Source organism: Melanaphis sacchari, unplaced genomic scaffold, assembly GCF_002803265.2.
Source record: "Melanaphis sacchari strain LSU unplaced genomic scaffold, SCAv2.0 Contig7_pilon_pilon, whole genome shotgun sequence".
NCBI classification, from domain to species: domain Eukaryota; kingdom Metazoa; phylum Arthropoda; class Insecta; order Hemiptera; family Aphididae; genus Melanaphis; species Melanaphis sacchari.
Genome location: NW_020271560.1, coordinates 6,737,212 through 6,759,734, shown reverse-complemented (window position 1 = coordinate 6,759,734; position 22,523 = coordinate 6,737,212). Strand labels below are relative to the sequence as shown.

The following is a 22,523-nucleotide window of genomic DNA, read 5'->3' as shown; positions in this document are numbered from 1 at the left end:
TTACACGCATAGTTTTTGTTTTATACAGACTGTAAATAAGTACCTAGGTACATCATATTTATATTTTATAAAATAACATTTTACACAAGTTTATATGGGTTAGATAAAGATAAAGATTTGATAGAATAAGGTGCTAGCTCAGCTAGCTGTCATTTTTACTTTTGACAATATAAAATATGTTTTAATAGTACAATGTAGTAATTTTGAATAATTTTTATTATTATTACTATTCTTTTTGTTAAAAAAAAATATGTATTTTTACTAATTTCAAAACAAATATTCATAATTTTTAAGTCATTTTTTAATGTTTTAAGGTCATCAACCTCCGAACCCTACTTATGAGGAACTTTGTATTTAATTTATAATTTATAAGTATTTTGATCAAGCAAAAAATTTTAGTAACATTTTTAAAAAAAAACTAAAAAAGTGAAAAATTTCAATTGTCTTTAAATAGCTCAAAAACGATCAAATAAACATTTAATAAAAATTGTATGATTAATTATTTTTAATTAGGTAATCTAACTTAATCAAATATTAGATATGAATATTAAACATTTAATGAACTTATAATTACAAAATAATTTGTTGACTTTGACGAGATTTGCTGGAGTCTTCAAATACTTATAAATTCTTTTATTTAATATAATATAAACATTAAACACTTGATGAAAATTTTAAGTATTTACAGTTATTTATTTTTTAATTATAACAAAATTAAGGAAGCAGTTTAATCAAAAATTGATTTTGTTTAAAAATGTCTGTTTTTCCTTTATTTTTATTTTTTTGTTTTTAACAAAAAATACATCGTTTTTCCATTCTAAATCTAAAATCAATTATGAGGCTAAGTTCTAAAATGGTGTCAATATATTTATTTATCTTTGCAATTAAATTATAATAGATATTTATTTTATTTTTTACATTTTTATTTTAACAATATTGTTTCCAATATCAACACTCAATTTTATTAAAACAGATGCCATTAGTCAGTTCTGATGTATTGTAGTTTAGTACACCACATTATAACAAGCCCAAAAAGTTATTTAATAGTATATATTATATTTGCCATAATTTTAAATTGATAAAATTACTATTAATAGAAAAATTGACAAACAAAATATTATCAAGTTGGTAATAAGTAATAAATAATAATAAAACAATAACTACATGTTATAAAAAAATATTTATCAATTCAAATAGGTATTAAAACATTTAACTTTGGATATTAATTATTATTATTCAATAAATAAGAACCCAAATATAAGTAATTAATGCATTTATCATTGAACAAGTAGGTACAATAATTATAATTTTTTTTTTTGTAAATTATTGATTATTAATGATTATTTTATTTTTGATCAAAAAATATATTTATGATTTTATTAATTTGATAAACACATAAAAAAAAAAAAAACACTAATAACTATTCATTTTTCTATAAAATAGACTTATATTTAACTGCTAACAGAGATAAAACATTGAGTAACAATTAAAATATTAATACAATTATATTCAAATAGTACAAATATATAATATTAATATTTCAAAAAACTACTTATTTTCCAAACACACCAATATTTTTTATTTCATCTTCTTTTCCTTCAGAGTACTTTTGATGCCAATCCAAGTTTCTTTGCATTATTGTTTCACCACGGTCACGAGCTCTTTTACCCGTAACAATCATTACAATACAACCCAATATTATAAAGAACATTGTATAGTTAGCCACTTTGATTCGAATAATAGAACGCACTTTGTTCCAAACCTCAGGTCTGTACAAAATAAGATATAATTTCATTAGTTAAATATTGTAGTTAAAGTAGACAATTTACTTAATTAAGTTTAAAGTAATATATTTTATACTCGAATATTTTAGATTCTGAGCAGAAGAATGAATGTATATGTTTTCTTTGTAAAAACACGTTTATAGAAGAAAAAATGCTTTATTTTCAAAATGTATTTTGGTTTCTAATAACAAATTAGATAAAAAAAAATTGTGTTTAATAGAAGGAGAGCAATAATTAAAAACCACAAGCAAATTTCAAAATAATTTTAATAATAATTGTAAAAAATTAAAAATATTTATATAAAACAAGGTTTTAGCAAAATCATAACCATTAAGACTTGAAATTTTTACAAAATATTTTATCCTAACTTTTTCTGGACATGATATAATTTTTATAAGATTTTTATCTTTTTGTGCTATAAATAGAAATTTTAAATGTTTACTTATTTTTTATTTTAAACTTATACAATACATAATTTAATGTTTATACATTAAAAAATAATGGAAATTTATTACAACATTCTTCATAAATTGTATTTGTAGCAATTAAAAACCATAGAAAATATATTCAATTATTTTTATAAATGTTTGAAGTTAAAATTACGTAACATGAAAATGAAATTTAATACTTACATAGCATAAGTACCTAAGATTAATAGGAAGTCAATATTAATACCACTATATAAAAAGAAAACAAAATAGAGAAGTCTAGACCCAAATGAAATAACTACAAGGTATATTATAGTATAGGTGGTCTGCATTTGTATCTTTATAAATGTGAGTGAAAGTTAAAAAAAAATATTAAACATTAAAATTAATTAAAATAATGCATACGTGACATGATCTGGAACGTCTTTCAGTGATGGATATCGTTTAGCCCAGACACACAAGATTTTTCTTGTATTTGTTAGTGGATACTTGATATCTAAAAAAATATTCAAAATAAAATGTATTCTAAATAATATTTGAAATATTTTATGATTTTTATTCTAACATATAGCCATTAAATTAGTAATGCAGTCAAATTACAGTTGATTCTTGATGATAATATGAAAAAACATCTCATAAAACTAACCAATACATATTTTTTTTTGTTAAGTTAAAATTCTGTATAATTTTAATTTGAGACTATTGAACTTTGAGTTATTGAGAGTTGACTTTATTTTGTATTATTGATTACCTACTTGTATCTTTATATTACTTATTTTAAAACAAATTATTAGTTTTATAATGGTTGTATTTACATGATAACAATATTTCAATTTTAATAGTACAGATTAAATAAAATGTGAATTCTGAATGTAATTAACATTAATGACTATTACTAAATCATACTAGTAATAACAATATAATAGGTGAATATAATATTCATGTAACACTTAAATAGTGGACAAATAATTAATTTTTTCTAACCAATAAAAGAATTTATGACTTATTTAATAAATTAAATTTTTTTTTCAATTTTATATTTTATAATTGTATACTTCTGTAAAACCAATTTATAAAAAATAAAAGATAAAATAAATATAATTTGTTTTTGTAGAAAAATATCAATACTATTGATGAAATACACCTATTTGATTTACAAATGATAAGTAATGCATTATTTAACTTATTGCCCTACTTCAGTACTCAATAAAACTATTGAATTATTTTAACTATTATTATTATTATTATCATCATCATCAACTATCATTTATCACTAAACTAATTTATTTAAATAAATTGTGTATAATTGTGATCTGTGAAAAACTTAAAATAATTGTGTTGGTAAAAATTTGTTGTAAACGATTTTTTTAGTTATAAAGTATTTTATATTATATTTTAAAAGCAACCTCAGCAATTAAACTCTACCACTCTAGGTATATATTATATATATGCCAATAATAATTATTTTAATTAATTTATTTGATTGTTTATATTTATTTTATTTAATGTCCTTTATTTTAAGACATTTAAGAAAAAGAATAGTTTTATATTTAATTTCTTATTCTATGCCACCATATAATAATATATTTAATATAAGGTCTGGAAACGAGCCAAAACAATATACAATTATAATTTATAATATAAATTAACTAAATAATAAATATTTTGAAGTAAATTTACTTGAATTGAATGAAGGTGTTACATTTGGATTTGTAGGCGGGGGATTCGATGGAGTAGAACTTGGGGTAGTATACTTTTTAGTCAAGTTGAATAATCCAAATTTAACATTTTTTCCAAACCTTGGAATAATATTCATGGTGTATGTTAAAACAGCACAGATCGTCACGAAAGTCAATAATCAACTGGAGCCTGTGCTGGTATACTTTCTCGCAGTCACGAACGCCTTAATGCCCTTAATAGTTAATAATATTAATATTGTTGTTAATAAATCATAATCATAATAATAATAAAATTATCAGAGTGGATTGATAACGGACAGTACAGCTGATTAATCAGCCACTGATAACAATATCAGATTTCACGTTGCCGCAATCAAAATGCGATCTTGTTTCGGCGGCTGACGGTCGGTGAATGTACTAACCAATTCATGTGGTAATTAAAATTATTTTTCTCTTTGAAAGTTCGAAACATAATTTTAAGTTGTAAAAGTATTAAACATTTTGATTACGTTTGAGTGCAGAATTTTTGTCAACAACTTAATTTAATTGACCATTTATAATGTCCGCGTCATTGGCAAACAGAACGTGCGAAACGGCCGGATGCGGTTCGCAAGCTAATCTTCAATGTCCCACTTGCATTAAACTTGACATCCCCGGTTCCTATTTTTGCTCTCAGGTAATCTTGTTATTGATCATTTTTTTATGTTTTGGGATATTTTTCCATTATGTGTTACTATTCTAACTGTTGTGTATGTCGTCAGCAAGTTACTGAACGGCTATAATCAAAGTTTTAATATATAGAAGTAGAACTATTTAAGAGACTCATGCACAATTTGTTTTATTTTCCATTTTACTTCAATAGTTCTAACCATTCAGAGAAATCTTGTCATAATCAAAAATTAATTTTTCGAGCAAGTGCAACGATTTGCATGACAGTCTGCTACGACAAATTTGCATACATATTCTTTAATTCTGTTTTACTTATAAAAATTTTATTTCAGCTAAGCGATTCGGGTATGATGTTCCTCACAGATATAATACTTGTTATTTGTTATGTACCTACAACAAATGAAAAGGCAATGGGTGTCTTGCAAATTGACTATAATTTTTATGCATTTTGACTTTTTTTTCAATTCAAGTACTGCTTATTATATAATATATTGGAAGATTTTTTTAAATCAATATTTATTTTTTTTTGTACAATCAGTAAATAAATTTTAAATTACAGATAGTAAGTTGTAGTTTAATAGTAAATTTTTGTTGTCATGCTAAACATACTTTATAGAAATAACTCTATGGCAAATTTAACCTTTTTTAACTATCTAGTAAAAATTACCTAAGCATAATATGTAGGTATGTTTATATTGTGCAAAATATAAAATAGATTTTTAATTAATACCTGTTTAATATTAACAATGCTAATAATAGAGACTAATGAATTTTAAAAACAATACCTAAAATCTTTTAAATTTGTTTTTTTTTTTAATGAAGTCTTTGCTTATGTAATTTTTACCCAATCTAGTGTTTAAATAAATAGGTACTTATATAATATAAGTGATACATTTTTAAATAATATATTTTTTAAATTTAAGCTAAAGTCCCCAAAAATTTAGATAGTATTGATAATTTAAATGTGTAATACATTAATTGCTGTATTTAAAATTTTATAATAAACCTATTAATCACAATTTTGAAACTAACTGAAAAAATAAACTCATAACTTGTGTTAGATAATAGTAAACAATTTTATTATTGTCTAAGTACCAAAAATTTATGTTAAATTAAAATATTTATATATTCTGTTTATGTTTTAGGAATGTTTTAAAGGAAACTGGTCTACACATAAAGCTCTTCATAAAGTTGGCCGTAAGTAATTTACTTATTCTTATAAAACTAATGTTTATGTTAAATTATTTAAAGGTTAAGATTTAATTATTTGTATTTTTATTATTAAATATTTACATTAAACAGTTTGTCAATAAAAAATCCTGCTGCAAATCAACAATATATTATTTTAATTATAATATTTAAAATAATTTATTTTATTAAGTGATGAAACTAAAAAAATTTTCTCCACATCTAAAAATTTAATATGTTTATTGTTGGAATTACACTGGTTTGATATTGATCAATCAAAAAAAGGTTGGTTAATGTCAAATAAAAGTATCTGTTGATTGTCCCACAATGAATCAGTGAAACAACTAATTATTCGAGAAAAAAATTAATTTTATGATTTAAAAATATGTATTTGTGTTACCTAATTAATATTAATTTTTAAATTTCATTACAGAAAATTCAAATGGTATTATTGAACCATTTAATCCATGGCCAGATTATGTATTTACAGGTAAAATAAATATTACAATTATCATATATTTAATTATATAGGTTTTTAGATTAGAGCAGAGCAATAAATGTAATGGTTTTACAATAACGTGTTTTTTTTTTTAAGTTGAAAATAAAATACTTTAATTTTTAACTTTAGGGGTGATTGTTGATAACAATTTATATCTTGTTTGAATTTTGAAGAGGTTTTTTTTTTTTTATTATCGGGAAAAACAAATAAAAAAATTTATTGTATAATATAAATATTTGGTAGTACTAAACATTTTTACTTTTGATTTCTCTTAAGTACAAACTAGATCCGATTTTTTATTTAAAACTACCCTCAAAGTTAAAAATCAAAGCATTTTATTGATTACTTATTGTGTACATGCACATATAAAAATTAAAAAAACATTGTAAAATCAACAAGCTCATCGCTTTGCTTATAATCTACAATCATAATAAGTACACCACATTGAAAATATAAACAATCAAAAGAAAAAGATAGAAAATAAAAAATATTTTAAATTAAGCATTAATTTAATATTTTTTAACTTGTTTATTATGATCTATGTATTAGCTATTAATAAAGGAAATATTTCATTTAAATACATAATCATCACTCATACAATAAGAAAATTATTTGCATTTTTAGGTCCATTAAGACCTCATAGAACATCTCCTGCACGTACTGTACCTGGACATATACAAAGACCAGATTATGCTGATCATCCAGATGGCACACCTTTGAGTGAACAATCAGTAAAATTATCATCGCATATTAAAGTATTAAATGATGAAGAACAAGAACAAATGAAAATTGCTTGCAAGGTATTTAGATACTTAAAATTCTAAATAAAAAAAAAAAAAATCATTTTAATACCTTATATGTTATTAAATTAAAATTAAGTAGTATAAATAAATCCAGTTAATGTGATAAAGGTATCCCATTGTTAATTTTATTTTTAAGCTTGGCCGAGAAGTATTAGATGAAGTGGCATTAATGATTGATGTTGGAGTAACAACAGATGAAATTGATAGAGTTGTGCATGAAGCATGCATTGAAAGAGAATGCTATCCTTCACCATTAAATTATTACAAATACCCAAAATCATGTTGTACATCTATAAATGAAGTTATATGTCATGGAATACCTGATATGAGAGCTTTAATTAATGGAGATATTTGCAATGGTTTGAGAAATAATTTTAAAAATCAAATTTGCTCTAATAATATGTATTAAATTTTATAGTTGATGTAACTGTATGCCATCGAGGATATCATGGTGACTTGAATGAAACATTTTTTATAGGAAATGTTTCTAAAACTGCTGAAAAATTAGTTAATGTTACTTGGGAGTGCTTAGAAAAGGCAATAAATGCAGGTAAAATAAATATTTTATTTGATAACTAATTATTTTAAATCTATTAACAAAAATTTCTTATTATACAGTTCAACCGGGTGAAAAGTATAGAGAACTTGGTAATATAATACATAAACATGCTCAATCCAACGGATTTTCTGTTGTAAGAAGCTATTGTGGTCATGGTATTCATCAATTGTTTCATACATCTCCTGGAGTTCCACATTATGCTAGTAAGTTTTACAAATATATTTTCATAAAAAGTGAATTTTTTTTTAATTCTAAATTATGTAATATTTTAATAAATTAAACAATTTTAATATAATAGAAAACAAAGCTGTTGGTGTAATGAAACCTGGACATACATTCACAATTGAGCCTATGATATCACAAGGTAATTTAATTATATAAAGTAATAAAAAAAAACATATTGAACAAATCAACCTATTCCTTTAAAATAGTAATCATGTGACATTTTTTTATGATATGTAATCATAGCATATAGTTATTAGTAATAAGATATGTATAGTGGCGTACATGACTACGGGACTGAATGTGCCACCAGGAATCTGCTGATCCAGCAGTTCCCACCCTGGCCATTGCACAAAGAGGGTCCCTTGGTTACGACTGCCCCAGCAGTCATTACGCGAGACGTTTTCAACCAAAACTAAGTACATGTATAAATTACTCTATAGCAACCTATAGAGGTTGGATAATAAGCTACAAACATCCTCAAAGAATTTATTGATTTAACTTTTATTGAAAATGATCCAATAGTTTCTGACTATATACAAGAAAAAAAAACAACAAAAAAATTAGGTGTAACTAACTTTACTAGCTAACAAGTTAACTAGGTAATCAGGTAATCAGTTCAGAGGTTTCAATAGTTTTTAAAAAAAAAACTGTACATTTTTACCACAGATAATTTTTCTAACTTATTGTAAAACCTAGTTTTATTAATAGAAAGTTTTATTTATTTAATAATAAATCCCATTTTGTATTTTTTTTTTTTTTTTTTTTTTGTGTGTGATATTTTTATCAATTTCTGTTTATGAACATTCTAAATGTTTAATTTATTTAAATGTTATAGTATTATAGATTAACAGCCCTATAGTAATTAGTAATTACTGTTAAAACTAATAACAATAAAATATTCTACACTCAAAGAACATTATACGTAAATATTTAAGTTTGAGTAAAACTTAAATATAAACTACTTTTTTATCATAATACTATGTTATAACCATTTTCTATTTAGATACCTAAATATTTTTTGTTAATAAATTATTTTGTATATTTTCTTTACCTACTTACTACTTTTAATTATAAATGTTTAATTTAAAATTACAGGTAGTTGGCGGGACAAGTGTTGGCCAGACAATTGGACAGCTGTGACCGTGGATGGATTGTTATCGGCACAATTTGAACAAACATTATTAGTTACCGACACTGGAGTTGAAATTTTGACCAAACGTTTGGCCAATAATGGATTGCCATACTTCATGGACAAAAAATCCTAGTACAGAATTCTATTATATATTACAAAATTAATTAATTTTAACTTGTGTAAAAATATTGATTTTATTAAATTGTATGTGAAAGAATAAAACATATTGATGCCGAGTAAACATTTGTATTTTTGTTATGTTTATAAATGTTTGGCAAAACTTACTCTAGATCAACTATAACTTCTATCCTATTAATTAAGAATATTAACCCTAAATTTTGAACCAAAAAAGTGTTATACTTAAAATGTTAAATTTTATAATTACACAATTAGGTTAATATATATTATTCACATTTTATAATTTATATATATTTGCAGTTTTATTAAATCTGTCTTATGTCATCATTAATTAGCTAGCTATTAAACCACTAATAATTGTACTCTAATCTACACACAAAATTATTTAAATTTAGATTGTGTAAATTGTTAGGATTAAAAGATGTTTGTTTCTTAATTCCAATTTAAAAAGGGTAGGTATAGTAGACACCTATTAAGTTGTTATTTGTCAGCTATGGCAAGGGCCAAAGGATGTTCAAATTAGATGCCGCTTATCACTTCAATTCTCAATTGGCATTTAACCATTTACACCTTAGCGACCTAAGCTACTTATAGACAATAATCAGTTGATGCGGAATCAGAAATTTGAAAATTAAATTTAAAAAACAAAAATTATAAGTAGCAGCGCGTCATATATGTAACTATATATACCTATAATAACTGAAGTGAGCGACATCCGTTAGTAGGCACTTAATTCTTTGCTCAGATGTCTTATGTAGCCTAAGTAATCATCATCCTTTACAGAATCGGGAACAACGAACTAGGAACAAATAAGTCAATAAACCACATTTCACAAATAATGCAGCTGTACACACATACCTACCTATGCTAAGGATGGTGAAGGACATCGGCATGTGACTATAAGGCTTGACAGTTTGCAATCGGTGTGAATAGGGAAAAGTCGGCCCCCCTCAATTCAGTCCTCATTATGAGAACACCTTCTAAGTAAACATTTCGTTCTTTTAGGGTTTTGCCAGATAATTTCTTAAATACCAACAACATTTCTTCATATTATATTAGGACACCATGTTAGGTATGCGAAATAAAAATATAACTCACTAACAGCACCGGATCTAGGGAGGGGGCAATCCGGGGCACGTGCCCCGGATACTAGTCATAAAGGGACACAAATTTTTAATTATGTAATAAGTAAAAAAAAAAAAAAGGTTATTGATATAGAAGGGCGCCAATTTCATATTTTGCCCCGGGTTAAAAAAATGTTAGATCCGGCACTGCTCACTAATAAAAATGGGTTTATGTCTAGGTACCTAAATATTCGACTATTTGACTATTACTTATAAACATATTATTTTAGTTGTCGACTAAAATCTGTTTTAAAACTCAGTTTAGCACAAAACACATTCCGGAAACTTAAGTTCACACAACGCAGACTATGTTGTATTTGTATGTGGAGGAAGTCTCGTAAAACGGATATTTTAAAACGCACTTGACAAGGCCAAACTAAGTTTAAACGAGATTCTCACGTTGTTTACCGGCGATTTCCGTTAGGTACTATTAGAATCGTGAATCATCGTCGCCGTGAACATAATAATACCTGTACAAACGTCAAACACTAAAAAAACTCCCAGAATTAACCAATTCTTTTCAAGTAATTTTTTGTACACAGTATCGCGTTTCCGGGTAAATTATTAAATAATCTTATTTTGTTGTACATACTTCATACTTTTATAGGTACTATAACCTAGTACGGAATTTATATCATATATTTATATAGTGTATATTATACAATTTCCAATCCCTAGAAACAGTTCACAATCAGTTCTATAACTACTATATAGCTATGTACTACCTATCTATATAAATAATAATATGTATATATGTATTATGCATTTAATATTAATATTTTTTCAATTACTTCGATATATACCTACTAAAGAAACATGATCCTACAAATAAAAAATTACATTATTTACGCAATCTATAATGAATGAGTTGTTTACGGAATATAATTGATAAGTTTAACAACAACAAAAATATTTAATAGAAAATTTGTGCTAATTTTAAATTAAATTGACACTTTTTAATTTTTTAATTTTATTGTATAATCGTTTAAACAATCAATTTTTATTATTTTATTATTATTCAAATAATATATTTATTTTAGTAACTTGAAAACTTTAGTTATTACTTAATTAATCTTTTTCCATAGATAATAATATTTTTAGTATATTTAGAGTTTAGACAAATTTTAAACTATTTATAAGCATTTGAAATTGTTTAGTTTTTTTTACATTCGTAAATATAACATTTTTCTTACTCTATTCAATACTCAATTGCTAGTTGTAAAACATTTTAAAGTAACAAATTACAAGTGTATAGTACACTAAAAATAATGTTTGACCCCCCCCCCTCCTCCAAAATATACTTTCAGTTTCGGCCTTGCAAGTACCTATGATACCAGCTCGTGGCCCTCTTAAATAAGTTTCAGATCCGCAGCTGTACAAATATCTATAAACAGTACATATTTGTAGATCATAATCTATTATAATCTAATAATAATGACATTATAATTATTATCCACTTTGAATTTCGTTTGTTAAAATACAATAAATTTAATTTGAAACTCGTATAGCTTGCTTCATAGACAGAACGAATTTTGTTACGTCGTACACGATAAAAAATAAACGTAAGCATTGTGTGAGTTTTTACTGAGTGACATTCTCTTATAGGCAAACGCAACATTTTAATTTGTTTACTATCTATCCTCACGCGTAACATAATATATAATATTATAACAAATTGGTTTTCGTGCATTAAAATTGGCAAGTCACATATTATATACGGTAGTCTTAGACTTAACTACTAAAGATTATGTGCAGTTTATAAATAAAAACTATATTTAAAAGCAGCGTTACATTGTTACATAATAAATACATAATATATTTTAATTTTATTAATACTTAAAAAATAATTATTAAATGTCGTAACTCGTAAGTTTGTTTAAAAATATTTAGGTATTATATACCTATTTATACATCAGTTATAAGTATACCTATATATTATATTATCGATCGCTCAACAAAAATCATATTTCTGAAATTCATATTATACCTACAAATAAATTATTATTTTGAAATATTGCGGCAATGTTTTAGTACAATAGTTACTTTACAAATTATTTGAACTGGATTGAATGCAATGAATATAGTTTCCTGTTTGCATACAACTATATGCAAGTACCTATGCAACTAACACAATGTTTTTGAAAAATAAATCATAAAAGCGAAGAACACATTATAATAAGATTCTAAAGTATTTGTTTGCGTCCCTTTATTGATTATTTATTGACTGCGGTCTATAGTAAATACTACATCAAGAATTATTAAACAACATCCTGTCACTTGTTTGCAGATTGAATAAAATTACATTGTAGACTAAATTCATTATTTTCTCATTATATAAGTCAATGTATTACAATATAATAAATGTCTTATGTACATCAATAGTAACGTATAAAATATGACATATTATAATGTGTTTATTATTTTTATTTATTAGCTATATACGGCATCAATTGCCATTGGACGTAACATTTTTGATTAAAATAAGATTTCATTATTAGTAATTACAAAATAAAATTAATTTACTTAAATATAACACGCAATATAATATTATACTCGAATGATGAAGTATGTTTTTGATAAAAATTCGAATAGCTTAAGCCTTTGAAGATGTTGCTTGTTTCCAGGTTTTATAGCATTTGAAAGGAGTCGTACATTTACAATTAGCTTCACTCTTTATTCTGCATTCGGTAATATTAAATATGTATATATAATATTATTTATAAATTATAACATAGCAAAATTATAAATATTTAAGCAATTAAAACTATTATTGTTTCTATTACAATTGTTTTGTAGCATGCTTAGACTTTTGACTTCACTATCACGGTTGATATTACGAAGTGTCGTAATATTACTTTCCTCTCTCCTCTCTCTCACACTCTCGCTCTCTCTCTTTCTATTTCGGAACACAAATTGGTTAACAACGCTTAACAACTGTTACGGGTCTGCACCAATTCAAGGTAGGAATACTTATATTGTGGTTACTACATAGATAAATTAATTTACTTACACCTAAACCTCAGCATCTCACAGCAGCTCACACTTTAGATTAACGTATAAATATATTCATATGAACAGTATATTTAGTATATGAACCATTGATCCATAAACTAAAATTCATGATATTATATTATTATTGTCTTCTAAACAATTCGTGTCGACGTTTCACTACTACAGGGCTGTCGGTCATCTACATCAATTATCTCATAGTATTTAACATATAATAATAAAGACTTTATTCAAATAAAATAATATAGTGTGCCTGCCTACTCGCTTAATTGGGCGTAGGCCGATTCGTTCGAGTTCGGGACCGGTAAAATTGGACAAGGTTAAAAACGACGTTCACGCGATACATGCAATAAACAATAATAACAATACACATAATAATACATTAGATGACAAATCTTATTCCACTACAGTTTAAAGCTATCGAACATAAAATAAAAATAAAATAATAAAATATGGATATTGATATATTGTGCTCGAAACATTACATATAGGACATAGGTATATCACATTCGTGTCAAATCCACAAAGAGGAAACCTTTTATGGATTTATAATGACGTATACTATAAAAAATAATTCATAGTAACTATATAAGGACATGTACAATCTTATATTTAAGTTGTTACAATAATATAGGTATCTTACTATCTATATTGACTATATTAAATTATTTATATTTATATGAGCACAACTGATTCGAAAATAAAAATTTAATTTTTTTGCTGTAACACTGACACACTGTACTATGACTTTTGAGTATAGTATAAAAATAACCTATAGTTACTTACAGTAAATAAATTAGTAATTACTAATTACTCATTACTATAAAGAAACATATTATAATGATTTATTATCTTTATTTTACTAACACGTCATGTTAACCACGGTTCATTACCAACAATTTTAAAAAAAAAAAAAGACTAACAATTATTATTTACTAAACACTTTTTGACCATAATATTATGTATCTAATTTATAGTTAACTTTAAATAATTTTTTAGTTGACATAATTAATATCGACTCGTTCTTATTTTTTTACCAAAAGATTGTGATCGTATTGTGCATTTTTTGGAAATAGAATAAATACAAATTAAATAATATATTTATTAAGATTGAAATTAACTCCATAGAACTATTTTTGATTATCAATTTATTAAAATTGATGTCCGTTTTGACAATAATATCTTTATAAGAATAACTTAGTTGTTGTCTTAAATTATATACGAATTAGATCACAGTTATTTGTTTTTAGAATTTTCATAATTTAAAATTATTTAAATTATTGTTGGGCAGGACACGTTTAAATCAATTAACAAAAAATAAAACCTATTTGATAACTGTAAAACCTACAAAAATAAATAATATAATATAAATTAGGCAACAGTTTAATAAAAACGACAATTTAACTTTATAAATTATTAAAAGAGTTTTAATTTGTTAACATAAATTTCAAACATTCAAAACGGCCTTGGCCATTATTTATTATAACTTTTTTTTTATACTTAGTTACTTAGTACGAAAACTCGTTTCAATGATAATCTCTTCAAAATTACAAACAACAGCTACTGCAGGTTAGGAATCCAGCGAGTTTTAACTCTTACTATAACCGAGCACCGCAATGTAAAAAATATACATGGTAAAAACTCCAATGGACAAACTGAAATCTCTCAATTTATAATAAATTAATATTTATTCTAAAATAATTATTATGATAACAGTTGAAATATTATTTGAGTCCTTAAATAATTCATACCTATAGAAAATCGAATTTAAATTTAAGCTATTATTTTTCATAATTAAATTGTACGTACATTTTTTAATCGGCATAAAAGAAATTGTTTTGCGTTTATTTTCACCTTAATTAATGGTAATTGGTAAGTGACTACTGATTACCAATTCTACTTTATACAATTTTAATTCCAATGGTTCCTAAAAAAATAATGCTACTTATAATTATAGTCTAATATCTATTGACATAAATTGACTTTATTAAATATATTTACTATAATCTATAATATATATGTATAATGTATATATATATATATAATATAAATTATAATATAATGTAAAGTTTGAATTTTGAATTAGTTATACATTTTAATATCGTTTAAACGTTCAGAGCATAAAGAGATCGTAATAATTCGTGTCTATCATACCCATTGTTTTGTTTTCATAATATACTTATGAATCACGATAAATAATAATAACAATCGTCAAATATAAATTAAAATTATATCGTGACTTTTGTTTAGAATTTCATCATTATGCATGTAGAAATTGTCGATTGTTGAATTACTATTAAAGCTATGCTCACATTGAAAATTAAAATATTATAAAAATTATACACATTTAATATACTCAGTGTCAGTGGGTAGGTATATGGTATATTGTGAGTTATGGACTACGTAGTGAACGTAATTAGTAGATATTTGAATTCCATCATCCACATTTCCTTTACAAAAATGATCAAATTGTTATAGGTACTTCTATGATTTACTTATAAAAACAAATGACTTGCTTTTGCAAAAATATGGGAATGCAAATATAATTGTTCTTCAAAGGGTTAAAGTAAACAACAAATTTTTACTACAAGGTAAAAACACAAAAATATACCATTGACGTTGCTCATTTGTGCTACGCAAAAAATCATCTCCAATAATATTATCTTTTTTTTATCCTATTATTTTAACCTGCAGACTGTACTCAGTTAAAAGAGTATTGTACCCATTACACTGAAATGTCATATTATAGTACTCATTAACTATAAATGTATGCGCGCTATCACAAAATTAATAAACATATTATACAACCAGTATGAGTATTTATCATATTATTTATATTATTATGATGAAGTTGATAAGAACATTTATTAGCTTTTATAAAATCAGAAACAAAAAACAATGCTTGATGCATTGTTTAAAATTTCTAAGGAAAAATTGTCTAACTAATTTTTTTTTATTCTTGAGCCTGATCGTTAGTCAACTTCATGTACTGTACATTTGATCTGTCGCCAAAAACTAATAGATTATAATACCTACGTAATAGTAGGTAGGTACTTCAAATTTCAGCAGGAGATGGCCAAGAAGAAATAACTATTTTTACTTTAATTAATTAAATTTAAAATATTCATATCAACTTATGACTTTCGAATTCATATGCTTTAAATGAAAACAGCGTAAAGCAATAATTTTAAACAATTAAAAAGGAGAACATTGCATCATTTTCCCGTCAAAAATGTTATGATAGTACTTTTTGAATTATTGCATACACCAATATTATACTGTAATATATCATGTATGTTTTATAAAATGTTGAAGCGTTCACTATTAATAATATATAAAGTTTGAAACATTTCATAAAACCGTGAAAAATAAACGTATTCATTTATAAAGTATACGTTTATGAGTTATTAAAATCAAATAATCATTAATCTATATCAAATGAAATAATAATTCATATCTGAACATAAAAATTAATATTACACTTGTTTTATCTCATATATAACAGTAGAAACGAAAATAATTCAGTAAAATGCTTTCTAGTTTAAAAACAATTGAAGTCTTATTATTTTGCATTATATTATTATGTACTTGTCTACTTATTATAAATCTATATTATCCAGAATTCTATAGAATATGTTTATCACCGATTCTAATATTTAATGCGCGACGTCGCGATTTGTTTGTTCTAGATTCTGAGTCGGGTTTGAACCACATAGTCCTAATGTATCAGATAAAACATGACTACAGACGCTTCATAATACGATTATTAAATATCACTATATTACGACAAAATACATTATTTTTACCTCAAAAACCACACAATTCTGAACGAAATTTATTGAAAAGTTGCCAAATTGTGTGACGCAGCTGTTTACACTTTACAGAATCAATCAATTATTGATAAGCTTTCGTCTGGAGGAAGTCTCAAATATGAAATAAGTAGCGACTACACAATATTAAAAATAATAATAATAGTATGATTAAATTTTATAAAACTTTTATTATTATTGCTATAAAATAGAGACAATCATTCGATAAGAAAATAAACAATTAAAAATATTTATTTTTTTAATTTTCTATTTTTAGTTTTCCATGAATATTTTTATCATAATTTTATACAATTTTTTTTAGAAATTATAAAAATAATTGGATATTAAAAATTAAGTTCATTTTTGAATTAAGTTATTTTTAATATTTCATTTTACAAAAAAAAAAATTCGAGTTTTATTTTTTAAATTATTTTACTAAAATTACTTTTAAAATAAGTACTGTAAGTTTACATTTAATACAATTTCAATACATGTAATTAAATTTGGCAACATTTGTTTGCAATCATGTAGTTTTGGGGGATCTATTTTTATCTGTAACCATCTGAAATCATATTCTTAAACGGTCGCCTCGATAAAAGCCTTTCGTAATCATATACCACCTATTTGAAACATCCAAATTAGTTCATGGGTTGTTAAAAATTGTGGTTTTTGTCATAAATGTTATTTTTATTTTTGATTAAAAAATATAAAATAAATAATAATAAAAATAATATCTTTTTTTTAATTCCTCCGTTTCTTTTTTTTTTATAAATATTCTGTATTATTAAGGTAAACATTTATAACAAACACGTTTTATAAATTCTATCTATTAATTTCATTATTTTTATATTTGTGAAATTCTGTTTTTATAAATACCTACTTATTTTTAGGCTTAAGGTTCTGTTATTTTCCTATACATCGCAATTTTACGTACGTTCAATTTGAATTTCTTGTAATACGATAAATTGATACATCGATAAATTGATAAATATTTGAATGTGCGGAATAGAAACAACGGTTGAACTTGCTTAAAATGATTCACAGCAATTAGTTGTTCGTTCTATACAACTAGTATATTCAACCCATTTTGTTGTTGGAAATGAGCTATCTTTTTCGTTATAATTTTCAAGTAAGTATATAATCAAAAAATTCTTTATCAGTTTTAATGATATAAATCATTAGTATAGCAATCATTGATTTTTACGGGCGATAATAAAGATAAGCCAAAAAAAAAAAGTTAATGTTCGCTCTATTCTGGAATTGTATTATTTTTAAATTTCTTTGAAAATTTTAATTGTTGTATCTTCCCCACCAGGCTTGGCCCAAATAAAACCGAAAACATTTTAATTGAGCTAAAGGCCATACTTCAGATATCGCTACACAAATAGCTCTTTCAAAATCCAAAAGTACGTAAGTCCGTACATATTTATTTAAATAATTTTGAATTAAACAAGAAGCTTTTATAAACGTATCACTAGTTTTGTTTAGAAGTAAAAAGAAAACTAGAAGGGAATATGGTAATTATTTTTTACGCCATGATTTGAAAAGAGTTGATAAAAAAGCTAAGGACAACTTTTGAAAGTACTATCAATAAACACAGTTTTTATTTGACCTAATACTTCCAAATTGCTATCATATGAAAATCCAATAATTTTTGTTTCTGCACTGTTAAAAAATGTTCTCTCTGATTAGTTATTAAATTATAATTATTTAATATAATAAATTATGAGTCTCGTTTAATATTTTGAGCAATGTTAGTACCTACTACCTATTGCACTACATTAACGTCACTAACTAGCATAATGTACCTATCTTTTTTTATTATTTTTTTTATCAACAATTGTATTTAAATTATTTGTATTCAAATACGACTTACATGTTATTTGTACACATGTCCAACAATCAATGAGATCTGTAAATTTTTTTGAAATTTAAATTTATAACCTTTTAATAAGATAAGTTTTTTTATTTTTTTCACTGTACATAAATTCCATATTTGAGAAGTTTTAAACTTAAACAAAAACGAAAATTCAATCACTATGCATATGCACACTCAGCAATCAGTGGTTACTGCGATGCATTACTGAATGTCGTACCGATTAACGAATGAGATACCTGTAGTCCATATCGATAATATAACACCGATCTTAAGACTGTCCTTGTATATATTTATAAATTTAATACATACTAAAAATAATAGTTAAATAATTTATATTATAATATGCATGACTATGTTATATTGCGTGTAGAATGACTGAAATATGTATATTTTAGAATGTAAATACAGTAAATTAACAAAAACAATTTGTGTAATTGATTTAACAATTTAACTAATAGGTGGAAACTTTTGGGCGCTGAACCGATAATAATCAGTCGGCAATACGCCGAAAGTAAACAGTAGAGGCACACAAATGTATACGTAAACGCACTATAATAATATTATAGTATACCTACCGCGGAATCGTAGTCTGGTTATTCACGCCTTTTCATCATTTTGGAACATCAGTTTATCAACCTTCAAAAAACCAATTTCTTAAATCATATATGTTTTTCGGTTCTTTGTAAATCGCGCATTCTGAGTTCTGATCGTTTGTCATTGAAAGCATTCCGACTTTAGTTTCAGCTCAATTACCAACTTTAATACGATTTGTATTTATTAAATAACTATCAAGAATTAACATGTCTATATAAATATTAAGTACCTAACACGAGTAACATAATTAATAATACAAGAATTTCGAATTTATCGATTTCATTTTTAACAATAGCATCAACATTTTAACGATGAATGATGATACTTTTAAAATTATGTTAAAAAAAACCTTATTCATGTCAATCTGAGTTCTGACGTTAATAGACGTTCATCCTTGATATTTTTATCATGAAAATAAATATCTAATATTTAGACGTTGTAAGGATCATGTTTGTTTTTTGTACAAGGCTTATATTACAGTAGTCACTCGATAATTTGAAATTTAAGGGACCTAGTTAAACATTCGATTTATAGAGGTTTTCGATTAACCGAGTGTTCAAATAATTGGGGGGAAAAAATGTATTCGAAATAAATAGATGTGAAAAATGATTGTATATATGTACATATTACATTTATTTATTATTCATACATACATATTATTATATTTTAAATACTAAAAAAATCTGTTATTTTTTTTTTGATAAATTACTGATCACAATTTGGTCCATAGAATTGTATAACTTACTGATAACATTGAAAATTGTCTTGCATCTTTTTTCATTCATCACAGATTACTCAAAAAATTGACGTAATCCTGACAAAAGTTTAGATTAGGTAAGAAAGGTACGATAAAGTTTATAAAATACAATAATATTTAACCATCATCGTTATGAATTTCATTACGAATACGTCAAATAGATTGTACATAATCTTTATATATATGTACATTGTACATTGTATTTACATCTAAACTTATATATAATCCAGTTTAAGGAAATTCAAATTATAGAGGTTTATAGAATAAAAATTCGAATTGTAGAGTGTATTCCACCGACAGATATTTTGAATTATCAAGGGGACTAGAATACATGTATTTTCTTCTAATTATAGAGGTTTTCTCCGGGGACTCAGCGTTTAGTTCGATTTACAAGTTTTTCAAATTATCAAGATTCGAATTAACGAGTGACGACTGTACTTATTTTTTCATTATACGTATGTATACCTGTTATTTTTTTCGAATTTAATTGAATGAAGATAATTGGAAAAAACAATTTTACAACAAACATTATTATATTTGTTATGATTTCTAAAACTCTGCAGTTATATCTGAAACCAACCTGTGTTTATAATAATAGGTTTCCAATAATTAATACATCTACGTAATGTTTTAATTAACAGATTTTTTCCTCGCAAATACAATTTACTATTATTATATTGTTTGAACATTAACAGAATCAATCAACTAATTTTCGAAAATGTATAATTCATAGGTAAAACTAATACCTAATTGTTACCGGTTAGAGTTTTATTTTTATAGGTACAGAACATAGTTTTCTTAGTTCTCTAATTTTAAAAGAGAAATAGCTGTTTATGAAAAAAAGCTGTTAAAAATGGACGATGTAATAAAATAATTCTATTGCGAGTTCTCAAAGGTATCAGCGCTGTCATTACATGACTGATTACAACAACAAAATTTTGCCTGTTGTAGGGCTGAAAATTTTTGTTAAAATAAATAGGTTCACGGAAATATGACTTGTAAAAGTAAATAAATTATACAAAATGATAATTTATTTTTAACTAATATTATTTAGGATTAACGCGTGAATATTTGGTCTATAACAATAAATAATAATTATACATATAGTTTTAGACAATAATCCTGTTCATAACATTATAATTACTTACGTATTTAATTAATAATGTTAATAAGGTATTTTTTCATGTATTACAACATAATTTACCGTAGCATACATGCGATATGCATATTTAAAATTTGAATGTATCATATATATTATACATTGTTGCCAATGTAATTTATATCTATCACAAACACGCGGTGAAAGTGTATAGTAGCCAGTAGAGTATATGAAGATTTAACATCAAAAATGTAAGTGAATAGAAATAACGCGAAAAATATAAAAATAGATCGAATACAAGGGAGAGATCGGTAATTGTAACACTGTCACGATATTTTCGCGTAAATATAATTTGAAGTGCGCCAGAATTATTATATAGGTACCTATTTTTCTTATTACTAATTGTGAATAGTGATTATGTGATTTGCAGTTTAATAAGCTCGATACTTCAAAAGAAACAGATGAATTCAGTTTTTTTGATCAAAATCTTCAAATATATAATAATTAGGTAGGTACATCAATAAATTATGATGTATTGTAAAAAAATATTTTTTTAAAAATCGAATTCACTATGTTGTATAAAATAGTTGTCGAGTATGCTGTATACTTTGTCATTGAGTAATTGACTGTAATGGATGTGTTAAACTTGAATTCAAAGAAATAAACCACTGTGTTCAAATACGAAAATTGATTCTAGTCTCTATAAAATAGGTACTAATATTAATATTTAGTGAACATTTTAATAAATCTCTACAAATATATAACAATATTGCTTAAAAATTCCTCTTTTCTTTGATGTCTTTGATGGTAACGTCAAGTTTCAGATACACAAAAAAAATATCAAAATCTAAAACAGTAATATTACACATTCTAACAATAATTCCAAATGCATCTTATAGCATAGATCAATTAAGTAATCAAATCATTTTTTTTTTTTTTAAACCGTAAGCTCTCATGGTAAAGTCATTTAATGAAAAAATAATTTATTGTTTTCTTTTATATAATAATATTTACAATTTATCAAACACACACACACATATAAATACAAAATAATTATTATTTAACGTTATATTAAAAATTCAAATGTTCAGTCAATTGTTCTGATTTTGAAAAAAAAATGTAAATTTTTAAATATCTATACAGCACCG

General features: G+C 24.6%; 2 protein-coding genes across 2 annotated transcripts; one reads left to right on the top strand and one right to left on the bottom strand.

The window, feature by feature from the left end:
* Positions 1 to 1,414: 1,414 nt before the first annotated feature.
* LOC112601827 (UPF0389 protein CG9231) lies at positions 1,415 to 4,151 on the bottom strand. The gene is made up of 3 exons (XM_025349624.1): positions 3,893 to 4,151; positions 2,618 to 2,708; positions 1,415 to 1,769 (listed from the first exon to the last, which is right to left on the bottom strand). Exons 1-3 carry the CDS (start codon positions 4,026 to 4,028, stop codon positions 1,553 to 1,555), a joined length of 444 nt encoding a protein of 147 aa, XP_025205409.1. The 5' UTR covers positions 4,029 to 4,151; the 3' UTR covers positions 1,415 to 1,552.
* Positions 4,152 to 4,269: 118 nt separating this feature from the next.
* On the top strand, positions 4,270 to 9,183 carry LOC112601730 (methionine aminopeptidase 1). The gene is made up of 9 exons (XM_025349488.1): positions 4,270 to 4,567; positions 5,706 to 5,757; positions 6,182 to 6,238; positions 6,872 to 7,047; positions 7,187 to 7,409; positions 7,469 to 7,600; positions 7,669 to 7,812; positions 7,908 to 7,973; positions 8,930 to 9,183. Exons 1-9 carry the CDS (start codon positions 4,451 to 4,453, stop codon positions 9,097 to 9,099), a joined length of 1,137 nt encoding a protein of 378 aa, XP_025205273.1. The 5' UTR covers positions 4,270 to 4,450; the 3' UTR covers positions 9,100 to 9,183.
* The last annotated feature ends 13,340 nt before the right edge of the window (positions 9,184 to 22,523 follow it).

Coding starts and splice junctions, on each gene's coding strand:
- LOC112601827 (XM_025349624.1), bottom strand. CDS start 4,028: ATGAATATTATTCCAAGGTTTGGAAAAAATGTTAAATTTGGATTATTC. Junction 2,709..3,892: donor AACACCTTCATTCAATTCAA/GTAAATTTACTT, acceptor ATATTTTTTTAG/ATATCAAGTATCCACTAACA. Junction 1,770..2,617: donor GACGTTCCAGATCATGTCAC/GTATGCATTATT, acceptor TATTTTGTACAG/ACCTGAGGTTTGGAACAAAG.
- LOC112601730 (XM_025349488.1), top strand. CDS start 4,451: ATGTCCGCGTCATTGGCAAACAGAACGTGCGAAACGGCCGGATGCGGT. Junction 4,568..5,705: donor GTTCCTATTTTTGCTCTCAG/GTAATCTTGTTA, acceptor TTTATGTTTTAG/GAATGTTTTAAAGGAAACTG. Junction 6,239..6,871: donor GCCAGATTATGTATTTACAG/GTAAAATAAATA, acceptor TTGCATTTTTAG/GTCCATTAAGACCTCATAGA.